Here is a 26,176-nt window from a genome sequence, read left to right on the forward strand (position 1 = left end):
AATGAAAGGGAGACAACTGAATTTTGGAATGATTATAAAGAACCCTATAATGATACTGATTTTCATGGTAGCAATGATATTTAGGAGTTCAATTTATATAGTACAGAATTAGGTCAAGAACAATTGTGTCTAAATTGTGATAATAGTACTGTATCAAGTAGGCATACTCCAGGTAACCATGTAAAAAGTACTTGTACATTCTGCACTTGGAGAAGAAAATATCAATATTGGTACTATATTCATTCTCTCTAATATTTAGTTTTGTAAAATAAAATTGCCATAAAATTAAAACCAGAAAACTAGAATTTCATTAAAACCTTGGATTCAAAACCTAATAGTTACCTTTTGCAGTATTTTTTAGACCAATTTTGTGCATGATCAGTTCCACTACATCATGGGCTGTGGCAGAGGCATCAAATTCTAATGAATGGAATTGGCCATCCATGAAGTGGAATCTTGCATAAATGGGGCGTCGATTTATTGTACACAAGATTTCTTGCTTGGAAGGAGCCCACTGCCGTCTTCTGTTGTTTAGGGCTTTAACCAAACACTGCACATACAAAAACAGACAAATGAGGAATATTGAAATCTTTAATTATTATTGTATTACAATTTATTGAATAGATTTCATAGAAATTCATAAAAGACCAAAATGATAACTACCTTTTCAGCATGTCGAGAGTATTTGCCCTCTTCTGATACATAATCTGCTGAACAACGCTGAAGATGTGCCCTAAGATACTTTCTAATGCCCTTGTCCGTAGGGGGTATGACAGAGCAAAACAAGGTCAGTAACGCCCAGTGTCGTAGATTTACCCTTGAATTCGGATCTATGAAGAATAAAAATTTGATACTATTTTAATCAATAAATCTCCTTTCCCATGTATTATATGACATTCAAGTAACAATTTTCAAAGAAAATAAGTCTTGTTTTACACTACACATCTGAAATACCTGGATGATCTGTCGTTTGCTTTATAAGTTGCAAGTAGGTCTCATTTAGCAGGAGATCTCGCTTCATACATTGGTCTACTACACCTTGAACCATAGTCAGCTGCTGGTCATCACTAGTGGCAGCAGTTTCAGCTGTTGGAAAGGCAAATATTCATAAATAACTGAGGGAGTGAAATTACATTGACAAATCATGCAGTCTTAAGGTAACATTTTTCTTTTTTTCTTGCCTCTTATTTCCTCAGTCATAATTTCAATTACATACATGTTCATAGGTATATTATTTCAAGAAATAACATCCAATACTCATTGGGTAATGCATTTTGCAAACACAGATTCATTGTCAAACTTAAAATTAGAGGATTTGTATTGGGTTTTTATGGCCAAACCTCCTAACCTACACCTCGAGAACTATTCTACACTAAATTGCCATTACTGTATTTCTATAACCTTCCCCTAGTCCTGGTGAACTATCTTTGATGTGTTTTGGAGGCAAATTGATAATTCTAAATCTCTTCTCAACTTGGGGATTCCAATAACCCGGAACAATCCTATGATCTCTCCAACTCAATTTTGGAGAAGGGGAAATGGTCGAAACTTTTGAAGAAGGAAAATGAAAAATAAGTGTTACGGTAATTATGATTTGAGGTTCAGAAAAAATGTGCCTGTACAAAGACTATGCCGGCTCGCAAGATCAAGTGAAAAATGTACAGTGAACCCTCGCTACTTCGCGGTTCGACAATCGCGGATTCACCACTTCGCGGGGTTTTCCCATAACCCATATATAACGGATTTTGAGCGAAGCGAAAAATCTATTTTTGGGTAAGATGGCCATGTCGTCCTGATGGAAGTTCCTTAAAGGCAGCTTCCTAGGGTATATTACAACTACGGCGATATTCCCAGAGAATTTACCTTAAGGTACCCAGAATTCTAACTCCTGGAGCGAGTATCCCTAAAAAAGACCTTAGGGATATCGTAAATATCAGTGGACGTATTCTTGACACGCCTCATAGCAATCTATACCCCGAATAGAGTTAACACTTCGTAGGGGTCAAATGGCAAGAAAACGAAAACGAGAAAGAAAAGGGGAGAGCCGTTCGTAAGGCCCTCTCTTCTCCCGTTTCGTAAGCGTGCCCTGCGCCGATTCTGGCGCCATCTGCATTCCTTGTAGCGAAACACGAGGTGCTACAGATACTGTATGTAGGGAGGGGTCCTACGGCCCTTTCATTGAAAGGGAAGGGCGGGTCCATCAGGACGACATGGCCATCTTACCCAAAAATAGATTTTTCGCTTCGCTCAAAATCCGTTTTTTGGGCTCAAGCCATGTCGTCCTGATGGAAGTATACCAGAGCATTACTGTATCTGTGGATTCTCAAAATGTGCCGTACTCCTCAGAAATATTTCCCCCAGTTGACGCGACCTAGAGACCTAAGATGTTACCGTCATACATCTTTTCAACTAATCATAAACCATGATAGAGCTTCCTGCCCCCAACAGGGAAGAGTCTTACTAGACTCTGGGAAAGTCTCGAAGAGTACATATATCTAAGTATGAACCCCAGGCAAGCGAGTATAGTGGTCTCACCCCATACTGGGTAAAGCGAAGTTCGAAAAGAATCACTGTGTCAATATGAAATATCGACCAGTCCTCCGCTCAAAACACGTATTGGACAAAGGTTCATATCCGCTTAGGAGGAAACTCGTAAATCCGCCACCATCCCTTTATGGGATGAAGTCCTCCAGCTAAGGGGAAGAATAAACCAATGCAATATTAGCTTGCATAAGGGAACATTCTATTAGAATTATCCCCGGGTAAATATACATAGAATGAATGCTCACAGGTGAAGGAGACGCAAGGTTCTCAAGAACCAGTTTATTGACAGACAATAAACAAACAGGTTAACCACACTCATATATATATATATATATATATATATATATATCTATATATAAGAGGAGGATAACTAAAACTTTAAGCATAAGTATGATAGTAAACAGCAACTTGTTTGTCTGAAAGAAAAAACATTGGAGCCACTTTTAAGATACCAAAGTATCAAAGTCAAAAGTCTGTTTTACTAATCAGTCACATTAGCGTTAGAAACGCTCGGCACGCATGTTTGCACTTATGCTGGGTTCACCTTTGAAAGTGGAACAGTCAACGTGGGTCACCCAGTACCCTCACATAGTTTGTAGTACAACATGTGACTACATACTCACCCTGGAATTAATTGTCCCAATTAAGCTACTGTTCCTCGCAGAGTTAAACAGCAGGGTTAACGACGCAACCCACTGCCACCACAGAACCTCTTAGTTGCTGCACTTGCTTCGCATAGTGACGAAAGAACACTCTGGAAGACTTCCAGCCAGTGTACGAACGAAGATGTCCAAAATCCCTACAACTAAAGAAGTTTAAGGATGAAGCAACTTTCCTCGGATCGTGACCTGTGGGTGAACAGTCAGGATCCGCTCTGCGAATAAGATATGTGATTTTCGCCCTGAGTTATTTCAGTAATAAATTTTGAGCCTGACGTTTCTCCCCTGTTTTCCTGCTTTGCTACGTACAATACTGTATGTGCTGTACAGTACTGTATGATTTTATATAGATACGGTAAATTATATTTGTAAGGTAACATATTTTGTAAATGCTTTTACTGTAAATACTGTATGTACTGTATCATTATTTATCACAATCATTATGCGCGTTAAATGCCTTGTTTGTTCTGAGCGTGGTTGTTTACTGAGCGTACAGTACTTTATGACGCCGTCGTTTCAGGCGGCGTCATAAAGAAAAACATTTCATTTGGAAGTCCTAAGAAAAATACGTAAACTAAAACATTGGTAATAAAAAAATCAACATACAGTACTGTATAATCAATATAATCGATGCAAAAACTAACCTATACATATATGTGTACACTAAATGAGTTTGTTTCTTCATTATGATCAGAGATGAACGTAAACAAAACATTGGTTGCCATTTTTTATCGTGCTTTTTAGGTGTTTAGGAAACGCATGATATAAAATCGCCTTTAATATTTGTGCCTGTTTTAGTTTAGGGTGCTGTAGTACATGCATTAAGTGTTCTGTACATTAAAGGGTGGTTTGTTAACAGTACTACGTACAAGGGAAGGTTTTAAAAGTCCGAATATACATGTTAAATAAATAGGTAAATATGATGTCACTACTTCGCGGATTTTCACCTATCGCGCCCGCGTCTGGAACCTATCTACCGCGATAAACGAGGGTTCACTGTACAGTCGTAGGCCATTGAATGGGTGCACTTGTAAGTGGCCTTATAGCATTCATGGTTATTCTACAATATTATAATAATTTCCCAGATTGGCAAGCCTCCACAAAAATGGTGACTTCAATCCAGCCATGTACAGCTACACCTACAAGGGCCATCAAGAGAAGTGACATAGATACCCTTCACGGCTTTGCAAAAGACCAGGAGGGAGTTTCCAAGTAGTCATTTTTACATTTGATTTCCTTGCCAGATAAATTATTAATTATACTATTTCTATTTATCTTTGTGAATTATTGATTTGTACAGTATTCATTTCTGATGTTAGGGGCTATAAATTGTTCAATAATTAGCATTCAAAACTTTTTAAAATGAGTGTACATTTGAAATCGTTTTGGGCTACGACAACTCACTCTCAAAATGAAATAAACTCATAAACCATTATATAACTAGTTCTTAAGGTATAAGATAGGAGAGCTAGTCACGCAAAGCAACTTCTAGTCCTCTAATTTTGACTTTTTCAACCAAACTGTGCTTGTAAAATATAGCCCAAAATTTCTAAATTCAGTTATTGTACAAGATGATGATATTTAAAAAACATCAAAGTTTATACAGTAAATACAATAGTGAATTATTACTCACCATTCTGACTAAGACCAGCATATGTAAGAATAGCTAAAGATATTTGTATTGCTTGTTGCTCGAATTCTGGCGATGTTATCTTGCTAAGGGTCTGAACAAGAGGAGCTTTTGAAAATGCCCAGTACATGGGATGGAAGCCCTTGTATGTTTCAGAATTTTCACCCCCATAATCTTGTCTAAGCTTTTCTAGTTTCTGTTTATTCAATCTAGAAGAAAAATAAAATCAATAAACAACAATAAAACATTAAAATATTCAAATAAGAATTGCTTTTCTTTTTCCATTACAAATTATACAGTACTTCATAGACTTTTGAGTAACACATGGAACTTGCTGCTAAAATAGTATTTTAGTCACACAGTTATGTATAAATGCATGCTGTATAATAAACTAATGCATAGATTAAAATAGAGAAAATTATATAATCAATGGCAAAATATATGATTTAGGGTTTGACACAAGATTCTACCTATACAGTAATAACCTCTAAGTGGTTGGTACCAAGAGACTGGGCATAAGTTCATTTTTGAAGTAGCTCCGATTTTTGCCCTATTAAGGTGACTTATACATTCCCTATAGTGTACATATACAGAACACAAAAAACTACTTACAACCTGCAATAATTTTGTAAATATAATTACATTAATAAGCTTCCATGTGAAGTACAGTACTGTATTATTGTATGACAAACCAATGAAATGTGGGGGTAAAATGACATAACTTGGATTTTTTATATCTAATATTAAGGATGAGCAAAATAAAGTCGGAACTGATATAAGGTATGTTGAACCAATGTAGAGGATATTACTGTAATGTATTTAGCCTGTAGTTATATATAAATTTCTCTAAGTTCTGATGAACTCAAAGGTTGCTGGGAACTATTTCAGTAGTAAATTTAATTAAAAATTAAATGGTATATTTATTACAAAGTTTGTTTGCCCTTATAGAATACTATATTAAGTTATGTGAGCTTATGCAAAAGTGAATATAGCTTAACATGAGTATGATAGAATACATTACTTGCAAATCAGAAGTGATAACTAAAATCATGTTCATAAAAAAATTTACTAAAGAAATCTGGCTAATTGATAGATATTACCAACAAAACATTTAACATGTGAAATTTATCAAGTTATGTGTAGTAACCAAAGAAAAAAAAAATGTAATTTATATACTACCAAAGAAAATGACAATCAAGAAAAAAAGTAATTTAACTAAAATTGATTTGTTGAGTTATTCTGTGCAACCTAAAAGAAAAAAGTAAATATACATAAATTATTTCCAGAATCGCTGACAGTTGTGCTTACAATGACAAATGCCAAAGATAGTGGCAGACTGATCATTATTTGAAGACCTAATAGAAATGTTATACAAGCAACAAAGTGAATATTTACCTTCTCAATGTACTAACAAAGAAGTTGCTACCCTGATCCTGAGGTTTCCTGAGAATATTAGCATCAATCAACAGTCTACGCGAATGTACTAAGTTATAGTACAATCTTACTCTATCTTCGCCTGTTATTTGCTTCACCTGGGGAATATTGAAAATAAATTTTAATTAGTGTATTTAAGGCTATAAATAAAAAAAAACTGAACACTTTGATTTTTATGCAGAATCATACACAAAAACCTATGAAAATATTTGTTTTAATATTGTTATAGCTCAGGAAAATTACCTTTAATTAATTTTGGTGCCACAAATCCCATCCTACCAGTCTTTATTTAACTCAAGGTTACTTAATATATGGTAATATAATCATAATTCCATATCTGGGCCTCTGCTATCCTAGCTTATGTAGAGAGGGGGCTAGGTTGCTGATCATATGAATAGTGTGCTGTATATGGTCAGTTTCTATGATAATGTCCTATCTCTTGCTTTTACCACTAATGTGTAACCTTTAAACAACTGCAAACTTCAAGTACAGCATGCTTGCCTTTTTAAACATTTTACTCAATATATTGTAAATTACTGTAACACATACCTTCTTATTAGAGTCCATATCTTTGATCCAAGAGGCAAGCAGTGGTGAATAACTGGCAATCAAAAATCCTATTTCTTCTTTTTCTTTAGTTTCAAATACAAAACATTTATGCGCATCGGGCAGAGTTCGTAGTAGGTTTATGGTAATAAAGTTATCACTGAAACAAAATTAAATAAAAAGTTACGAGTCTAACTTTTGCATATAATTATAAATTATTTCAAAGCTAAACTAATAATATTGATAATTATTTACAAAGCCATATATACCATATGTTCTAACAAAAATAAATTCAAGAAAAACAATCAATTATGACATACCTAGGATCTAAAAAGATGGATTCTATGTCACAATATCTATATTCATATAAGATAAATTTATCATCTGGCTTGATCATGGCAATACCATCGCAGTTGACGCCTAGTATCAAAGTATTACCATATGACCAATAACCCCGATAAGACACTTGGAACATAGTGGTACCATAAAGAGGGAACTGCATTACACATGTCAGATACCATACTTTGGCTACAATATCAGTTTTGCCAGTACCATACTGCCTATGTGCTTGTGAAAGTATAGGAACCTGGAATGAAACAAAGTTATTAGAAAAGAATGGCACTATTATCATTTTGAAGTTGTTCACTTTGACAAGGCAAATGAAAGGAATTTTGAACAAGATGGAAAAAAATAATTACTGGATATTTAGTTGATATAATTTATAAAATATTAATAATCATTTCACTTTTAATCTTTTAAAATATGCATTACTTTAATATGTTTATTAAACAAACACTTAAAGAATGTTGTACAAATTTACCCATTCTGCTTGTTTTCTAGTTTGAGCAATACGGCTTGGAAGATAAGATGTGATATCTGCATAAAATTCTGTTTTGCCTTCTTGAGGGTCCCCAAGAGCTACTTGAGCTTGCAAACCAGCTAACTGAAGAGCAACTTTCTCATTAATTGGATACTCATCCGCCTGAAAATTTAACAAAGGAGTTTATTATCATTAATTGATGCTGTCTCAACAAATTTTGTCGCTATTTATTCTCACTTATACACAGAATACCTTAAAATTTCATGACTTTAGGATCATATAATCATACTAAAAATACAACTTCAGATGAGACAAATGTACTTACCCTTACTACACTATACACAGCCTGAGCATATAAGAGATTAACTTGAACAGGATCACTTGGGATTTCCCGAGGCGTTCTAAACAACCGTTTCCTAAATACAAATCTATTCTCTCCAGCACTGACTGACTGGGAAGCTCTCTTATTCATGGTCCCATAGCTCCCCACATTACTAGTTTTTTGTTGCTTGCTGAATGAAGAACAAGAATGAACATTAATATCAAAAATGATGATTGTAATAAAAATACCTATAAAGTATATGCTAAAAAGTAAAATGCATTTTGAACACTTAATGTAAATGGTAGCAAACTCCAAATCTACGATCTATAAAATAATTTAAGGGAATAACTTAACCTCAATATAAAATCGGAAAAAGACAAATGGATTCACTCACGTTTCCCAAGACGAAATAACATCATAGAGATATTCGTGACTTTTTACATGCTTGTCACCATCAGCACCGGATTCATAAATAGCCCAACCCTCTAAACCTGAGAGGCCTAACCGATCTGCCAATTTCTGCATAGCATCTCCTGCTGTATCTCGAGGATGAACATCTATTGCCTTGGTGCGACCATCCAAAAAGAAAAACCTGTAAAGAATATGCAACAAATAAAAAATAAAAAGTTACTGTATTTCAAACAGAACGTATCAAAATAACTGAGTAGCCAATTTCAAACTTAAGTATAGTACTGTATTACTGTAACCTTTTCCAACATCAAATTATCAATGCTGTAAAGAGTTCAGGTCTTGATTTTTCCCTACGATGTACAGTGTAAGTAATATTGGTAATAATTGTAAAAAAGGAAATTCTAATAAAACTTATATTAATACAGTCTTAGATTATCATCATGCTTTAATCACTGAAGACACCAGCTTCCCTACCTCTAACAAAAATTCTTCCCCTCCCTTGTGGTACCCAGTAGAACTGATAGGTGGCGCCACGGGGCCAACACACCACTGGCCTATTGCTACCAAGAACTTCACTTAATAAGTCATCATAGACCTGCCTATTACCCTAAAAAAATCTCTTGACATCACTAAAGAGGGTGGAAGATAGATGACTACAAAGTAAGTATACTGTTTGGGTATCACAAAGCTCAAACTTAATTGGTTCCCAATCCATGTTATAAAACTAATTTTTTCGAACACTGCAACAATTTTCACCCATGAGAATAGCAATAATTGGTTTCTCATCCAAGGATTTTCCTATTATGGGTAAATTTTACACAAGTTTACAATATCAAAATGCAATTTTTCCATTATTCCCTCTTTCACTGTACTATTATCCTTTTTTGGAGCATTGTATATAGACAAACACTAAAATTCATAATAAAAATAAACTAAAATGTTAACAGAATGATGTTTATGAGGGTCAGAACTATGACCTGTTGTCTTTGCCTTAGGTACATCAGTTGCCCTGGCTAAGTTTCTGACCTATACAGGTTCTTTCAAGTTGATCAACCTTCGAGTTTTTGTTTGATCCTTGAATTGTTCAAGTCTGGGGTACTGATATCATAAATTTCATTATAAAAATTGTGTTTTATATCAATGAACCTTACCTTGTAGTTCTAGTTGCTGATTACCACACTCTTTTGGAGGTGGGTATGTGATGGAGACAGATAAAATCTAACCTTATTCTAAAAATTAAATAACACTCAGACCAACTTGATACAATCTCATATTGTATATATTATCAATATTCCAATGTTTCCCTTGATTATGGAATCCTCAGTATGATTTACCTTCCATGAAGATAAAACTCCTTTCTTTTGTATTGTACCAAAACTCCCTACCAAACCACTTTATAGTTTTCAAAAACAATACATACATACATATACCAAAGGCACTTCCCCCAATTTTGGGGGGTAGCCGACAACAACAAGAAACAAAACAAAAAGGGGACCTCTACTCTCTTCGTTCCTCCAGCCTAACCAGGGACTCAGCCGAGTTCAGCTGGTACTGCTAGGGTGCCACAGCCCAACCTCCCACATTTCCACCACAGATGAAGCTTCATACTGCTGAGTCCCCTACTGCTGCTACCTCCGCGGTCATCTAAGGCACCGGAGGAAGCAGCAGGGCCTACCGGAACTGCGTCACAATCGCTCGCCATTCATTCCTATTTCTAGCACGCTCTCTTGCCTCTCTCACATCTATCCTCCTATCACCCAGAGCTTTCTTCACACCATCCATCCACCCAAACCTTGGCCTTCCTCTTGTACTTCTCCCATCAAATCTTGCATTCATCACCTTCTTTAGCAGACAGCCATTTTCCATTCTCTCAACATGGCCAAACCACCTCAACACATTCATATCCACTCTAGCCGCTAACTCATTTCTTACACCCGTTCTCACCCTCACCACTTCGTTCCTAACCCTATCAACTCGAGATACACCAGCCATACTCCTCAGACACTTCATCTCAAACACATTCAATTTCTGTCTCTCCATCACTTTCATTCCCCACAACTCCGATCCATACATCACAGTTGGTACAATCACTTTCTCATATAGAACTCTCTTTACATTCATGCCCAATCCTCTATTTTTACTACTCCCTTAACTGCCCCCAACACTTTGCAACCTTCATTCACTCTCTGACGTACATCTGCTTCCACTCCACCATTTGCTGCAACAACAGACCCCAAGTACTTAAACTGATCCACCTCCTCAAGTAACTCTCCATTCAACATGACATTCAACCTTGCACCACCTTCCCTTCTCGTACATCTCATAACCTTACTCTTACACACATTAACTCTCAACTTCCTTCTCTCACACACCCTTCCAAATTCTGTCACTAGTCGGTCAAGCTTCTCTTCTGTGTCTGCTACCAGTACAGTATCATCCGCAAACAACAACTGATTTACCTCCCATTCATGGTCATTCTCGCCTACCAGTTTTAATCCTCGTCCAAGCACTCTAGCATTCACCTCTCTCACCACTCCATCAACATACAAGTTAAACAACCACGGCGACATCACACATCCCTGTCTCAGCCCCACTCTCACCGGAAACCAATCGCTCACCTCATTTCCTATTCTAACACATGCTTTACTACCTGTGTAGAAACTTTTCACTGCTTGCAACAACCTTCCACCAACTCCATATAACCTCATCACATTCCACATTGCTTCCCTATCAACTCTATCATATGCTTTCTCCAGATCCATAAACGCAACATACACCTCCTTACCTTTTGCTAAATATTTCTCGCATATCTGCCTAACTGTAAAAATCTGATTCATACAACCCCTACCTCTTCTAAAACCACCCTGTACTTCCAAGATTGCATTCTCTGTTTTATCCTTAATCCTATTAATCAGTATTCTACCATACACTTTTCCAACTACACTCAACAAACTAATACCTCTTGAATTACAACACTCATGCACATCTCCCTTACCCTTATATAGTGGTACAATACATGCACAGACCCAATCTACTGGTACCATTGACAACACAAAACACACATTAAACAATCTCACCAACCATTCAAGTACAGTCACACCCCCTTCCTTCAACATCTCAGCTTTCACACCATCCATACCCGATGCTTTTCCTACTCTCGTTTCATCTAGTGCTCTCCTCACTTCCTCTATTGTAATCTCTCTCTCATTCTCATCTCCCATCACTGGCACCTCGACACCTGGAACCGCAATTATATCTGCCTCCCTATTATCCTCAACATTCAGCAAACTTTCAAAATATTCCGCCCACCTTTTCCTTGCCTCCTCTCCTTTTAACAACCTTCCATTTCCATCTTTCACTGTCTCTTCAATTCTTGCGCCGGCCTTCCTTACTCTCTTCACTTCTTTCCAAAACTACTTCTTATTCTCTTCATATGACTGACCCAGTCCCTGACCCCACCTCAGGTCAGCTGCCCTCTTTGCCTCACGTACCTTGCGCTTTACTTCCACCTTTTGCTCTCTATATTTTTCATACTTCTCTATACTATTACTCTGCAGCCATTCTTCAAAAGCCCTCTTTTTCTCTTCCACTTTTACCTTCACTCCTTCATTCCACCATTCACTGCCCTTCCTCATGCTGCCTCCAACAACCTTCTTGCCACATACATCACTTGCAATCCCAACAAAATTTTCTTTTGCTAACTTCCACTCCTCCTCTAAATTACCAGTTTCTCTTACTCTCACCTCGTCATATGCCACTTTCAACCTTTCCTGATATTTACTTTTTACCCCCGGTTTTATTAGCTCTTCAACCCTCACTAGCTCCCTTTTACATCCACCTACTCTATTCCCCCACTCTTTTGCTACAACTAATTTTCCTTCCACCAAAAAATGATCAGACATACCGTTAGCCATACCCCTAAACACGTGCACGTCTTTCAATCTTCCAAACATTCTTTTAGTTATCAACACATAATCCATTAATGCCCTTTCTACTACTCTTCCATTTGCCACTCTTACCCATGTATACTTATTTTTATCTTTCTTTTTAAAAAAGCTAGCACTTATTACCATCTCTTGTTCAACACACATACCTACCAGTCTCTCACCACTCTCATTTTCACCTGGTACGCCATATTTCCCAATGACACCTTCTACCTCTCCAGCACCCACTCTAGCATTTAAGTCACCCATAACAACTACATAATTCCTTCTACCCAGTCCTTCTACACACCTAGTTAATTCATTCCAGAACTCATTCCGCTCTTCTTCACTTTTCTCACTACCTGGCCCATACGCACTGACAAACGCCCAACATTCCCTACCCAACCTAACCCTTACCCACATTAACCTAGATGATATCTCCTTCCATTCCACTACTTTACCTGTCATCCATTCACTCAACAATAAAGCCACACCCTCTCTCGCTCTTCCCCTTTCAATCCCAGACACTCTACCAGACATTTCACCAAACATCACTTCACCCTTTCCTTTCATCTTTGTCTAACACAAGGCCAATACATCCATCCTTCTACTTCTAAACATACTTCCAATCTCACATCTTTTACTCCCTATCGTACTACATCCACGCACATTCAAACACCCCAAAACTAGAGTGCGGGGAGCAGTCACTCTCCCCCCAGCTCCATCTCTTTGTTGCTGTCTCACAGGATTTTCTATACAGGAGAGGGGGTTCCCAGCCCCCTCGTCCCGTCCCTTTTAGTCGCCTCTTACGACACGCAGGGATAACGTTGGCGCTATTCTAATTGTTTTATGCCCCCGCGGCCACAGGGGGCATAAAACAATATACGAAAAAAATGTATGTTAACAATATGGAAAATACATGCATTATTATTGGCCTAGAGTCTAACCTTTCTGAGCACTAAACATGATTTGATGGAATTAAATTTTATCAAATTGATTCAGTACTTCTGTGATTGAACCAGCAGGATGAGGGATCTTAAGCCATAGCTGAAGAGGTCAGTTTACAATATGTGGCCGACATAGATTATATGAAGATCTTGGCAGTAACAGGCCAGTGATGTGTTCACCCTGTGACACCACCTATTGAGTCTACTGGGCATAACAGGTGAGGGGGTGATGGGAGAGTGGGGCAGAACATTTTTAATCATTTGTAAGAGATAAATAAGCTGGTGGCTTCAATGATTAAAGTATGGCTACTACATGGTAAGGTTCCTTGATATAAATGGTCTTTGGATTTGATAATATGCATAACTCCTCAGTTTGAAATTAGATACATGTACAGAGATACTCTCTGTAAGGTGTGAGACAAGTTAAAACCAAATTTCAAATCATAAGATAACATCTAAGGAAATCTAAATGAAGAAACCGAAAGGATACTATCCATACAAATACTATACATAAATGGAATAGCTTCACATAAATCTTAATAATGATCTTTTATGGAAATTGTAATCACATCTTGGCTTTACAAGGGTAAAAAAAAATCCTTGCATATTTTAATGGAAATCCTAATGGTATATTAGCCTTACAAAGGTAAAAATAATCCTTCGGTACTTGTACACTTATTCTGTTAAGATAATATCATATGCACAATAGGATCCGGGAGAAATTCTATTTGGAAACATGACAATATTATGGAGGGGCTGTTTGACCTATCTACTGATGGGTATAAAATCCAACAAATAATTTTAAAACAAGTTGGTAACTCCTGGTATTGTTGCAGTATAAGGTTTTCATGATCTTAAACTACACTGAAAAATAGTAAGGGTATCATTTCAAAACACTTACAGCATATTGCCAAAAATCAAAAGTATGTAAATCTCAGAGACAAGGCTATACTACCAATAGACAAACAAGGAAAATTTTCAGTACACCTGCATAATGAGTTGATTCAGAGTGTAATGAAGTCTCAAAAAGCAAATATTTTACACTTCTTTATTACTGTATGCAAATTTCAAAAAATAACATTTTACTAATGTATATTTTTCATTAATTCATTTTCTGTAGCAATCTACTTCCTAGTTTTTCTCAAGGCTTTTTGAAACAATATGACTTCAGTACAACAGGCATGGTTAGACAGCCACACTGCGGTATGGTCAATATAACCTAGAAACCAGCCATTAACCGTATAATTTTGCACCATAAGAATGCATTTCCTTATGCTATGATCTCATGCTATTTACATATTGACAGCTGGCTTCCAAAAGTATTTTTCACTGCAATATATGCAATGGCTAATAGGGTGTAACTTTTACAAACTACACATATCAAATAATCGTACATCATCAATCCTGTTGAAGGCTTTATGGACAGCAACAAACAACCGAGATGAGAAGCCCAATGACTTTAAAAAAGATCTAGGTGCATACTTGAGTGGACCATTTCATTATTTCAAAAATATTATATTAAACAATCTGTCTTAACCTATGCAACATTCTTTATATATTATTACACTATAGTCACTTAAAATTAATCAGGTACTGTGTAATGTTAACTTAGCACTTAAAACTAATTTGTTAGTCACTCCTCAAAAGCCTGCACCTGTGAGCTGATCTCCAAATGTTCATACAACAAAAACAAAGAACAAAAACTGTCATAATTGAAACATAAATAAATACAAACCCATATACAATGTGTCCATTGGCAGGACTGAAATAATAAAAAGTGATACTGGACACTTAGTACAGCACTTCAGAATTAATTATAAAATGTTAACACCTGGCATTTAAAAATAGTATTAGTGAACAAAATGCCTTGAAAATTGCCTGGAAGATCTTGGACTAATAACTAAAAATGTAAGTATTACTCATTAATCTATCACCTTAATATTACTAATGAAAACAAAGCAGTAAGTAATTTGCAACTGTCAAAAGAAAAATATAATTCTGAAAAAGTAAATACAATAATTAATAGATAACTTTGCACAAATACTCCTTTAGTCATTATTTTATGAAATTACTTTGTAACTGACATTTGCCTACAAAAATTTTAGTGTACGTATGTATGTACTAGTTAGTAGTGTAAAGAAAGAAAGAAAAAAGTGAACATAATTGTGCATTGTATGTGAATATCACTATTTCAAAATTAAATTTTTAAAAATGTCTTTAGTAAGTCATTATGTAAAAGGACAAAAAGAAATAATAAAAGTCCCATTTTCTGTTTCATTTGTTTGATGTCGGCTACCCCCCAAAATTGGGGGAAGTGCCTTGGTATATGTATGTACAAAAGAGAAAGATCCTTTTGACGCCGCTTGCACCCTTTGGAATGATAATAAACTGCAGGCAATTAGAGGTGAAACAGATTGCCAAATATAGTTGTTGATAGGCACCATGGTGACTAGGAATGTAATATCAGGTGTTCCAAAGGGGTGTATTTTCAGTCCATTACAATTCATATATATATACACACAGAAACTTAAGATTTTCATCAAGACTTGTTCATAGTCACAGGAAAAATCTCAATTACAAAACTGAGTATAAGGTTAGACACTTTGCATCTATCTTTTAATTGATAGAGTTTCCGCAAACTTATTTTGCGGAGTGAGAAGTTAAGAATCAGGAACTATAAGTAGGACAAGAAAACTTAAATACGTTGATATTAAGTCTCATATCATAGTTTATACATATATGGCTTATCTATTTAAAGTTATTACTATACTGATCATGATATATTCTAGAATTTCAGCCCTTGGCCTTGTACCATTCTGATTTTCCAGTTAGGATTGTAAGTTGGTTAGTAATAATAATATTAATAAAACATTGAAAAATAGGTTAATCTTGCTTCATTAACCTATTTTGCATATGAGAAAAAATATTACTGCCAGAAGTTCATGGTAAAAAATTGTAGATAAAGATTAGGAAGAATTAAAATTAAGCAATAAGAGAACTTAATGTCATTTAAAAATCAGCAGATTCTATTAGTTAATAAAAATAGTTATTCGAGACTTCAGTTTTAAAATAAAGGTCTCGAGGGTAATTAAGGTAATGTCAGCAACAAAGTAAACATTTTTAGTTATGTGCAATTTGCAATGCCTGTACTGTATTGTTAATATGTATATGAAAGAGCTAAAGGAGTACCATAAGTAGCTAGTTGCTTCATATAAACTATCTAGTCATTTAAATGGGATATGATATAAAATGAACCTTCAGTAGCATTACAGAGCACTGGAAGGATAGAAATGGACCTCATATAGGGTAAGCACATCATTACTTCTATTAACCTCCTCCAGAAGCTAGGTTTAATCGACAATTACTTGTAAAATGAAAAAAAAATCATATTTTTCCCATTTTCTTCTTTCCCTTCAATAAACACATGCTATTAGTCAAGGAAGGAACATTCTAGCAGTGAGTGGTAACTGACATGCCAGTCTCTTGTCCATTCAGTTTCTGTCAACTTGGTTAAGTTCAGATATACTCTAGAATTCAGGGATGGGGAACCTGCGGCCTTAAGGCTGCATATGGCCTTCTGGACCATCAAGTGCGGCCTTCTACGGCCTTTGATATATATACAGTATGTGTAGTATATTTCTGCTTTGACACTGAATATTGTGTGTTTGAAATCATTCTACTGTATGTACACATACAAATATGTACACACAGACAATAGGAAAGTTGTGTTCAGTGATGTACCTCCGAGAATGGAAGCAATTTTTCCTTGAATTTAATGAATCCTAACTTAATACATCTAGCAGTTTTTCCTTGTCAGATGCAACAGCTGTTGTAGCTGACAAGGAAAAACTGCTAGTTGCAGTGAGTGAGTGATTTAACGTATGATGGACGAGAGTTCCTGCTTTGTCCCTCTCCTCACTGTGATCTATGTTAGTTTAAGATGAGTCAGAAGGAAAAATCTATTTCTCGGCGAGGAACCTGTGTCGCCCAGTGAACCCTCCCTCCTTTTTCCTCACCCTAGGCTGGTCCAAGCTTGGGGTGCTAATAGGAATGGTGGGAGGATAGGTAGTGGTGGTGGTGGGGGGGCCAGTAGCTGTAGTGAACGACACCTCGTAGTAACAGGGGATTTTGAGGAGGGAGAAGTCTAATTGGAAAGGGATCTCTGGTAGTGGTATCACTCGCCCCAGTTTTAATACCGACACCCTTTAGGGGTGAGCGAGCTGGATATATTTCTAGCATTCCATGCAACTTTTTTCTCTGGTATATTTAGCAGTATTTATACCTTTGAAATGGTGTTTTAAGGAGCATTTCACTGGGCGACACAGGTTCCTCGCCCAGAATTAGATTTTTCCTTCGTCAAAATCCCTTATTTGTGCTTTCACTGATGAGTTTTGATTGTATGAAAAACAGCTTCCCTTAGGTAACCTTAACGCAAGGACAAGAGGAACAGACATTTTAACAACTTCAATAAGCAATGTTACAACGGAGGACTAAATTTTACTTCTTTATTATCATAAGTTTTGCACTGGTGTTCCAGCTATGATGGCTAAAAACTAGGGATTTATTGAACATCTTAAGAAAGCAAATAATTGATTTTTTCAATGAAAACAGCTAAGGGTGTTTAAACAGATACTGTACAATTTTTGACTGGGATGTTGCATTTTTATGAGATGTGATTGTTTAAAAAGTACCTACTTGCCAATATAAAATATTTGAAAAGGTTATATTGTTGATATTTATAAACTATTTTTTCCAAAAGATTAATATTATTTTATTCATCACTTCAATACAAAGAACCTATTTGCTTAACTAAAGTAATTTGAAAATGACATGCTTTCGATATTATTCATTTACTTACGGTAGTTTGAAAACTACCCAAACTTGAATGAAATATTTTAAAATTTAGTTTTCAAAATAATTCATTTACCGATTACTTGTATGAAAAGTACTTAATTCAAATATTTGAAATTGTAATGCTTTAAATTTTTATAAACCTGTCACTCTTTCTTTAGATTACTAATAAAAAAATTGGAGGATAAAATAACCAACAAAATTCTATGCGGCCTTAAGGAGCATTGAGGAATTGCAAGATGGCCTTCATCCAAACAAGGGTTCCCCACCCATGCTCTAGATTGTTTGCCTACTACTGCTCATTAAAATTCAGTTTCTTTTCAAAATGAATGACAATTGCAAATAAAATCAAAACTAACATGAAAATTGGGTTTAAACAACTAATTCGATTACATTTCGTAGAGAACTATCCAATAAATGCAAAGTAATTTAAGTGTTTTGTGCTTACCCTTTAAATATATTTCCTTCATCCTTGCACACATGATTACTCTACGGAAAAATTAACCCACATTTTCAATCTGATTTAATCACTAACCTGCAAACTATAGTTCCAAGTTTCTTCATTGCAGCAATTTCAACTGAAGATGGAGGAAGTCTTCGGCTGGATACCTTGGTATTTTTACAGTTTTCAAGACACCACTGAACATACTGTCGAAGTTTTCCTTCAAGGGCAAGGTTCTTTTGTAGAAAACTCACAAAATACTGCAAAGAAGACTTCAAGATAATATATGAACATATGAATCATGATTTACAATATCAATTTCTAACTTATGATAAAATGTTTCAACATATACTTCAGGAGAAAAGGCAGCAACAATTAGTTTTACAAACCTTATGGAGTAGTTTTCCTGGTTGGAATGCCACCACACACAAACATAGCAAGAGCCATAATCTTTCTAAAGATTCTGTACTTGGATTGTTGGTGACTTGTCTGATACATTGTACATATATTTCATTTCTAAGTTCCTCTCGTTCTAGACCATGGGCAATGATAGTTTGTAGAGTAGCAGTTTCTTGTTCAGGTTTTAGTTCACCTCGACAATATTTGCATAAGTCCTATTTTAAACAGATTATAGTTAGATAGACACCAAATTATTCTAAAACAAGTGAACATTTTAAATAATAATACAATAAAAAGAGGTACAAATAACAATACTGTAATCTAAATATGGTACTAATTCAAAATTCAAATTCCATGAGAACTAAATGTATGCATGCAGCTTCATGACCAATGTAGACTAACCCGAAAGATACTACAGGCTATGTTGATATTCTCTGGATCATATAAATGGACGTGAGAAGTAGGAATGATCGAGGATCGAGAATACGTGATGAGTTCATATTTGGGAAGATATTCTGCTGTTGTACGTTTCCGGGTCAATGTTGATATGATGGTACCTGTTTTTGCAACATAATATTGTAATTGTCGTTATAAACAGATCTGTTATAAAATAATGTATTTCTTTTACAATAAATTAACTTTTTCATTACAAATCCTTTAATCATTTATAAATGTCCAAACTGTACCTATTTAGATGTTTTGACTGTTAAAAATATTTACATATGGGAGTTATGGAAATTGGGTAGTAATCAACAGGGCTAGAGCTACTGCAAACACGTTTACCTATTGGAGTAACATTATCAATTCTCCATAATATGGTTTGCTAAATGTGTCAAATAAATTAAATTTTGTTTTGCATTTAAATTAAAGATAGAAAGGTAATATTGTACTATTTATCTCATACCAATCATCATAACTGCACACATGAAAAAATCATAAAATAATTTTTTACAGAATAAACAATCAATATAGAACATTAAAATAAAAAGAATTCTCACCTTCTGGAGATCTTTCATGATTATTGAAGTACTTTTCTGCAAATTCTATCATGTCAAAGTGATTTTGGCTTTCATTTTCTTTGTTTTCTTCCAATTCTTCTAATTCATGCAATTTACGTTCAACTCGTTGTTTACGTCGCTCTACACGCTCAGGGTCCTCAGGGGCAGGAATACTTCGTCCATTAGGTCGTGGCTGTAGAAGGAATACAAATAAGCCTAGCATATTGCTTTGGTCATAAAATTTACCAATATAAAATATCAGTAATCATCCAAACCACAAAGAATATTCACCATAAAATTGTATTAGAAAAGTTCCTAAATTAATACAGTATAATACTCACCCCAGGACTTATTGTGGTGGTACGTGAGTTACGAAGTGGACTTCTAGATGCCGGTGATCTAGCTGGCCTCTTCTGACCAGAAGCTCTTCGACGACGGTCTATAGTCATATCCTTATTTACTGGTTCTGCAGGAGGGGGTCTTCTAAGCTCAACTGGTTCTTCTGGTGGAGCTGGAGGAGGACCTGACAAAAATATAAAACGAAATGCCAAATTTCTCTCCACTTAGCTATGTACACTTAAAAGCAAACATTCATAAAAAATTAGTGAATGAACTGAATACAGACTAATTTCAATACAATTCCCCTGACTGTTAAGCTCACCCTCAATAATACTCTCTGTAGACTGTCCGATATCTTTTTTGAGTTTTAATGTCTAAAACTTATAGTGAGGTAGATTTTAGAGGCTTTCCATATACCTCTGCTAATGGTACTATTGACTTTATTCCTTTCTCCCTATCCCTGCCCCCTTCTTCTGTATTTTGTTCATTAACCTCTGACCACCTATTTATCATCAGCTTTTTCTTTCCAACTATCAATTCCTTGTTGTGAATTTCACGGACAAGAGAAACAATAGTATATACAGTTGGACACAGGAATTACTAGCACACCTTCCTCTAAGAAAATCAACCTGTAACAACCTTACTGTGCAGCGAGTGGCCAAACAGCTAGTGTAAGAAGAGATGGCAGAGGTGGTGGGTGGGGGCTACAAACAGGAACCCACCACACAGTAAGTGTGTGACAGGGTGAACTTACTCAGAGTGAGGTGAGCCCGGAATTCCTGATCCAACTGTACAAAACTTGAAGTTATAACATTTATTCCCAGGTGATTGATTGATTTGTTAACTGAATGATGAGAAGAGGATCTTTATATGCATAGCATTTTACAGTATATTTAAATATGGTAGCAACACGGCTAAGAGTCTACCGGTGAAACGACCTAAGTTCTCAATGGCATGAAATCAATAAAAATAGAAAATATTGACCGTGTTTGTCATTTTTACTGACATTGGAACATTTCATTAGCATATTCAATATGTAATTTATTTTGCTTTGAAATTGAGAGCATATCTAATGTTAAAATATGAAAACATTGTGATTATGTAAGTTTAAACAAATTTGGAAAAAAAAAAGTTTCATAATTGAATATACCTGCAGGAGGAGGCCCTGACACATAATTGGGCTCTCGTCTAGCTTGTGCATTTGCCAATCCAGCAGGAATTGTTTCATATATTGGTTCCTTAGGCTTTTCTTCATGGAATCCATTAACCTGTAGAAAATTGAATAATGTAATTTATTTTTGCAATACTAATAGAGGTACACATAAAGTTTATGTATTAAAGATTAGTTTTCCTGATAGTATATATTTCTAAAAAAAATCTCATCAAATACAGATGGGAAAAAGTCTCATGGTAAAGTGACCTGGATACTTTCTGAAACTTACCTGAGGTGGTGGAGGGAGAATTTCATCTGTTTTTTCTTTTACTTCATTTGAAATTCTATTAGATTTTGATTCTATGGTAACTGGTGGTGGTGGAGGAGGGAAAGATTCAGATGATGCAAGTTGTTGTTCACTTGGAGGTGGAGGAAGAACATCTGAAGTTGGTGGTGGCGGTGGTAGTGGAGGTGCAACGGCCTCACCAGCTGAAGGTGGTGGAGGATGAGGCATTTCACTTTTTTGTCCCATGCTTCGGTTAATTGCTTCAATCTGAAATCATTCCAAAACCTGAATTAGTAAACAGGATACAACAGCTAAGAAAAAGATTTATTGGCTGCATAATGACACCCCTATTATTTATATATTTCATTTTGAAGTTCTTCTAAATCTCCGAGGTTCATATGTCTTCTTTTTTCTTCTCAATCAACCAAATTATTTTTGTCTTTTCTTATAATTTATTATAACACTTCTGAAGTGTGTACACCTTTATAAAACCTATCTTTCCTTATCTCAACATGACTAGACCACTTCAAATCAAATGCTCTCTGATCCATCTTTTCTCCCGCAAAAGCCTTTATAAAAACATCTTTAATTTATCTCTACACTTCTCACCCTTATCATCCTACTTGACACACAACCAACCTCTTCTAAAAAGCCAGGTTTGTTCACTGGTAAAAGTCAAGTCCATTACCACAATCTTCTTGTATGAATTAGTTTAATTTTACAGCTTTGCTTGTCTTGTCTCTTCACAATAAAATATACACCATACATAAAATTAATAGAAAACTATCTACCTTTCTCATTTTACTAATGTCCAATGCTTATGTTACACTTCCATGAAAAATAGTTGGCAAACAATTCCTAGATATATATAAACTCTAGACACTGCTGCCCACAACTACTTTATATATTAACCCTTTTACCCCCAAAGGACGTACTGGTACGTTTCACAAAAGCCATCCCTTTACCCCCATGGACGTACCGGTACGTCCTTGCAAAAAAATGCTATAAAAATTATTTTTTTCATATTTTTGATAATTTTTTGAGAAAATTCAGACATTTTCCAAGAGAATGAGACCAACCTGACCTCTCTATGACAAATATTAAGGCTGTTAGAGCAATTTAAAAGAAATATACACCAAAATGTGTTGGGAAAAAAGTAACCCCTTGGGGGTTAAGGGTTGGAAATTTCCAAAAAGCCTGGGGGTAAAAGGGTTAAGAAAAGCTTGAAATGCACTGTATATCAAAATAAAAAAAATTTGGTTAGACAAGTATTAACTGCACCTCAGATTCTAGGTCATCTGCAACTTCATCCATTTGCTTTGATATCTCGTCCAGTACATGCCTCTCTGATTCCATTGTAGAGAGGAAAGAGAAGAGGTTGTCAAGGTCAACTCCTTCTCCTGACCCTTGAGAAGCATCGTCCGGATTTGAGGGCCCAGATGTCGCTAGACGGTTATTCACAGTCTCAGCTATGTTAGTGAGAGCTGCCATCTCTTCCTCCACTTTTCTGTGAAATTCATAGAAAACAGGTATTATAAACCTAGTCATAAACTAATTTCAAATAACTCTTAGCTTTTCTCTAAGTTTGTCAAACATGACATTTGTTAATCCTTTTTCCATCCACATATTAAAATATTTCAATAATCTGAAATATTTTGATCTAGTACTTTATAGCTTCATCATATAGCAACAAATTGAGACATGTTTCCCATGTCAAAAACAACCTTTGTAATTTTGTAAGAAATCAGACAGCCATTTGTAATGTGCTTCCTGAGAAAATGGCAGCAACCCAGAAATTAATTAATATTTATTTCACAAAATCGTTGACCATTCTAGCAATTTTACTGTCATCAATAAATCTTTCAAGATATCCAATTAACAATTAGTGAACTCACTAACAGAATCAATGAATTACTCCATATATGACACATGAAAAATATGCATATTATTACCTAAAAATTGCCATCTTTAAAACTTATGCTGTGATTAGTTATAAATATACTGTACAGTATGTAAATCAACTGTTATAAACTCAGCTTGGTGCAATATTAGCAATAGTATCATCTCATTAAAATTACTACACAAACACAAGAGTAGAGCATACACATAATCAATTTATTCAAGTATCCTCCATTATTCGGTGCAAACAAAACAGATCTACTTAAACATTTTTAGACCTTAAAGGATACTGCTTCCAAAGCGTTTAACTATTTTTCGTTTAAACTCATACCAGTGACACAAAAGCAGGAGGTACAGTGCACCATCACTTGTTAACTTCAGCTCTTTTAAAGTTCAAGAGGGAGAAGGAGCAAAGGGAAAAAATAGTATATAACACATATGAGCTGTAACTCTGGCAAAGGAAATAGATTTTTTAATCTTTCCATAATAAAAATCTACTGCCATGAAACTCACCCTACCACTATTTCAACATGCACATTAGTCATTCTAAGGGTAAACAGTTCAAAAGGGCATAACACATACAAAAGCTCAAGGGCACTATAAAATTGCAAGATAAAAAAATGGATGCATATTTCAAGTTTAGATATCATACAACCAACTCATGGAAATATGTCATAGTCCATATAAATCTTTAGTAGCACATCAATTTATAAAACAGAAAGCATCCTAATCATAGGTAGATATTAATACAAATGCCTATTAAGGTCACATTTAGGCAAAAAGAAGAAGGATGATGAATACTAGTTGCAAAATTGATATGTATGCATTATACAATTAAGTCACAAACTGCAACTTCATACTGACTTTAAATTATCTAAACAGCCTTCCTAGATATAATTTTCAAAGCGGATTTGGTAACAATATCTGGTACTAAAACCTACTCTCCTAAGTAGTTAAATAATAATCCTAAAGTAAAACTATATATCAGAAAGTTCTCAAAATACTTGTACAAGGTAATGAGATACAGAATTGGAAATAATTGTATGTATAGTATATTAATCATGTTTCACTTGATATCTTGACAGTTCCTGAGAAAAATGTGCAGTGGGATTTATGGGTTAAGTAAAAATTTGGCTCAAAACCAATAATTTTTACTTCCATAAAGTTTCATTACTCCAGGTTTTCCAAAGACTGGCCCCATCCATCATGAGGCTCAATATTAGACAGTATTCTAGAAGTTTAATTCCAGCTGTGACCAAGTTGTGGAATGATCTTCCTAATCGGGTAGTTGAATCAGTAGAACTTCAAAAGTTCAAAGTTGCAGCAAATGTTTTTATGTTGAACAGGCTGACATAAGTCTTTTTATAGTTTATATATGACATATATGTTTTGACGTTGTTACTATTTGTAGAATGATTTATTGTTAATTTGTTCTCATCATTTATTTATTTCCTTTCCTCACTGGGCTATTTTTTCCTGTTGGAACCTTTGGGCTTATAGCATCTGGCTTTTCCAATTAGGGTTGTAGCTTGGCTAGTAATAATAATAATAATAATATTAATACAGGGGGGGGGGTTAGTGCCAACAGTGTACTATACTTTAAGTAATACAGTATAGATAGTATACAAATATCGTTGCAGCATCCCTTGCGCCCCAATGCATTCACTTTTTAGCCTTCTACTATCCTTCCTTTCTCCTATCTTACTGTTCAACCTTTCAACTTTTAATCTATACTGCAATTGTGGGGGTTTGTGCAACGGGTGCTGAAGGGTCTCCCAGGACCTGCAATGCTATAGTACTACTTTCTATCTTTGCCTTTATCTGATGTTCATCAGCTTCTTTCTATCAAGCTTTCCAACTTTTGAAAATTCATCTTTGTTCCAATTTTCATTTATTACTTAAGATTAAGTCAGCCAGGCCAATCTATTAAGTCTGGAAATGACTCATTGGTCCTACTTAAAAACTTTACCAAAGTAATATCCTTTGAAAAGACTTGTCTTAATATGAGTAAATTATTACACTATCCTCTTAAAACCCATAAAGAACTTTCCTTACTAATATCTTTTAGGATGACCCTTAAAAATATTTGCACATCAGAACTAGAACAAACAATACCTCACAAAATTGCAATAGCTCATAACACAGTCAAATGTCATGAAAACCTATTCAATATATCTACTCACATAAAAATTTTCATGTACAGTGTAAGGAACAAACTGAATTATAACTTAAGAAATTTTCAAATTGTATTTTATGGTAGAAAATAAGTTAAGGGTAGAAAACTCCCAATTTCCCTCGAGTCCATTCTGGTAAAATATTTCTATAAAAAGTATTAGAATAGCGCCAACGTTATCCCTGCGTGTCGTAAGAGGCGACTAAAAGGGACGGGACGAGGGGGCTGGGAACCCCCTCTCCTGTATAAAAATCCTACGAGGCATCAACAAAGAGTTTCATTTGTTGATGTCGGCTACCCCCCAAAATTGGGGGGAGTGCCTTTGGTATATGTACGTATGTATGTCTAAGATAAAACAAATCTGATATCATTTACTATGTCTTCAAAATTTCAAGGACTT

The 26,176-nt window shown here is 35.3% G+C and overlaps 1 protein-coding gene across 4 annotated transcripts in view; it reads right to left on the reverse strand.

Annotated features, from left to right (window-relative positions):
* LOC137646092 (myosin-VIIa-like) overlaps positions 1–26,176 on the reverse strand; it is a 466,088-nt gene that overhangs the window by 20,984 nt on the left and 418,928 nt on the right. For 2 of the 4 annotated variants that reach the window (XM_068379283.1, XM_068379281.1), the window contains 19 exons: positions 22,986–23,211; positions 21,708–21,971; positions 21,416–21,533; positions 20,268–20,449; positions 19,927–20,119; positions 19,331–19,485; positions 18,919–19,143; positions 18,623–18,789; positions 14,972–14,998; positions 8,350–8,547; positions 7,959–8,145; positions 7,634–7,795; positions 7,134–7,399; positions 6,817–6,973; positions 6,229–6,365; positions 4,837–5,042; positions 955–1,086; positions 664–830; positions 343–550 (listed from right to left, as the gene is read on the reverse strand). In XM_068379283.1, the coding sequence (XP_068235384.1) occupies positions 343–550; positions 664–830; positions 955–1,086; positions 4,837–5,042; positions 6,229–6,365; positions 6,817–6,973; positions 7,134–7,399; positions 7,634–7,795; positions 7,959–8,145; positions 8,350–8,547; positions 14,972–14,998; positions 18,623–18,789; positions 18,919–19,143; positions 19,331–19,485; positions 19,927–20,119; positions 20,268–20,449; positions 21,416–21,533; positions 21,708–21,971; positions 22,986–23,211 (3,377 nt within the window). The remainder of the gene's footprint in view (positions 1–342; positions 551–663; positions 831–954; positions 1,087–4,836; positions 5,043–6,228; positions 6,366–6,816; positions 6,974–7,133; positions 7,400–7,633; positions 7,796–7,958; positions 8,146–8,349; positions 8,548–14,971; positions 14,999–18,622; positions 18,790–18,918; positions 19,144–19,330; positions 19,486–19,926; positions 20,120–20,267; positions 20,450–21,415; positions 21,534–21,707; positions 21,972–22,985; positions 23,212–26,176) is intronic. The other 2 variants (XM_068379284.1, XM_068379282.1) reach the window with 1 other exon arrangement.

The sequence above is a fragment of the Palaemon carinicauda genome, chromosome 8 (genome assembly GCF_036898095.1).
Source record: "Palaemon carinicauda isolate YSFRI2023 chromosome 8, ASM3689809v2, whole genome shotgun sequence".
Classification (NCBI taxonomy): Eukaryota; Metazoa; Arthropoda; class Malacostraca; order Decapoda; family Palaemonidae; genus Palaemon; species Palaemon carinicauda.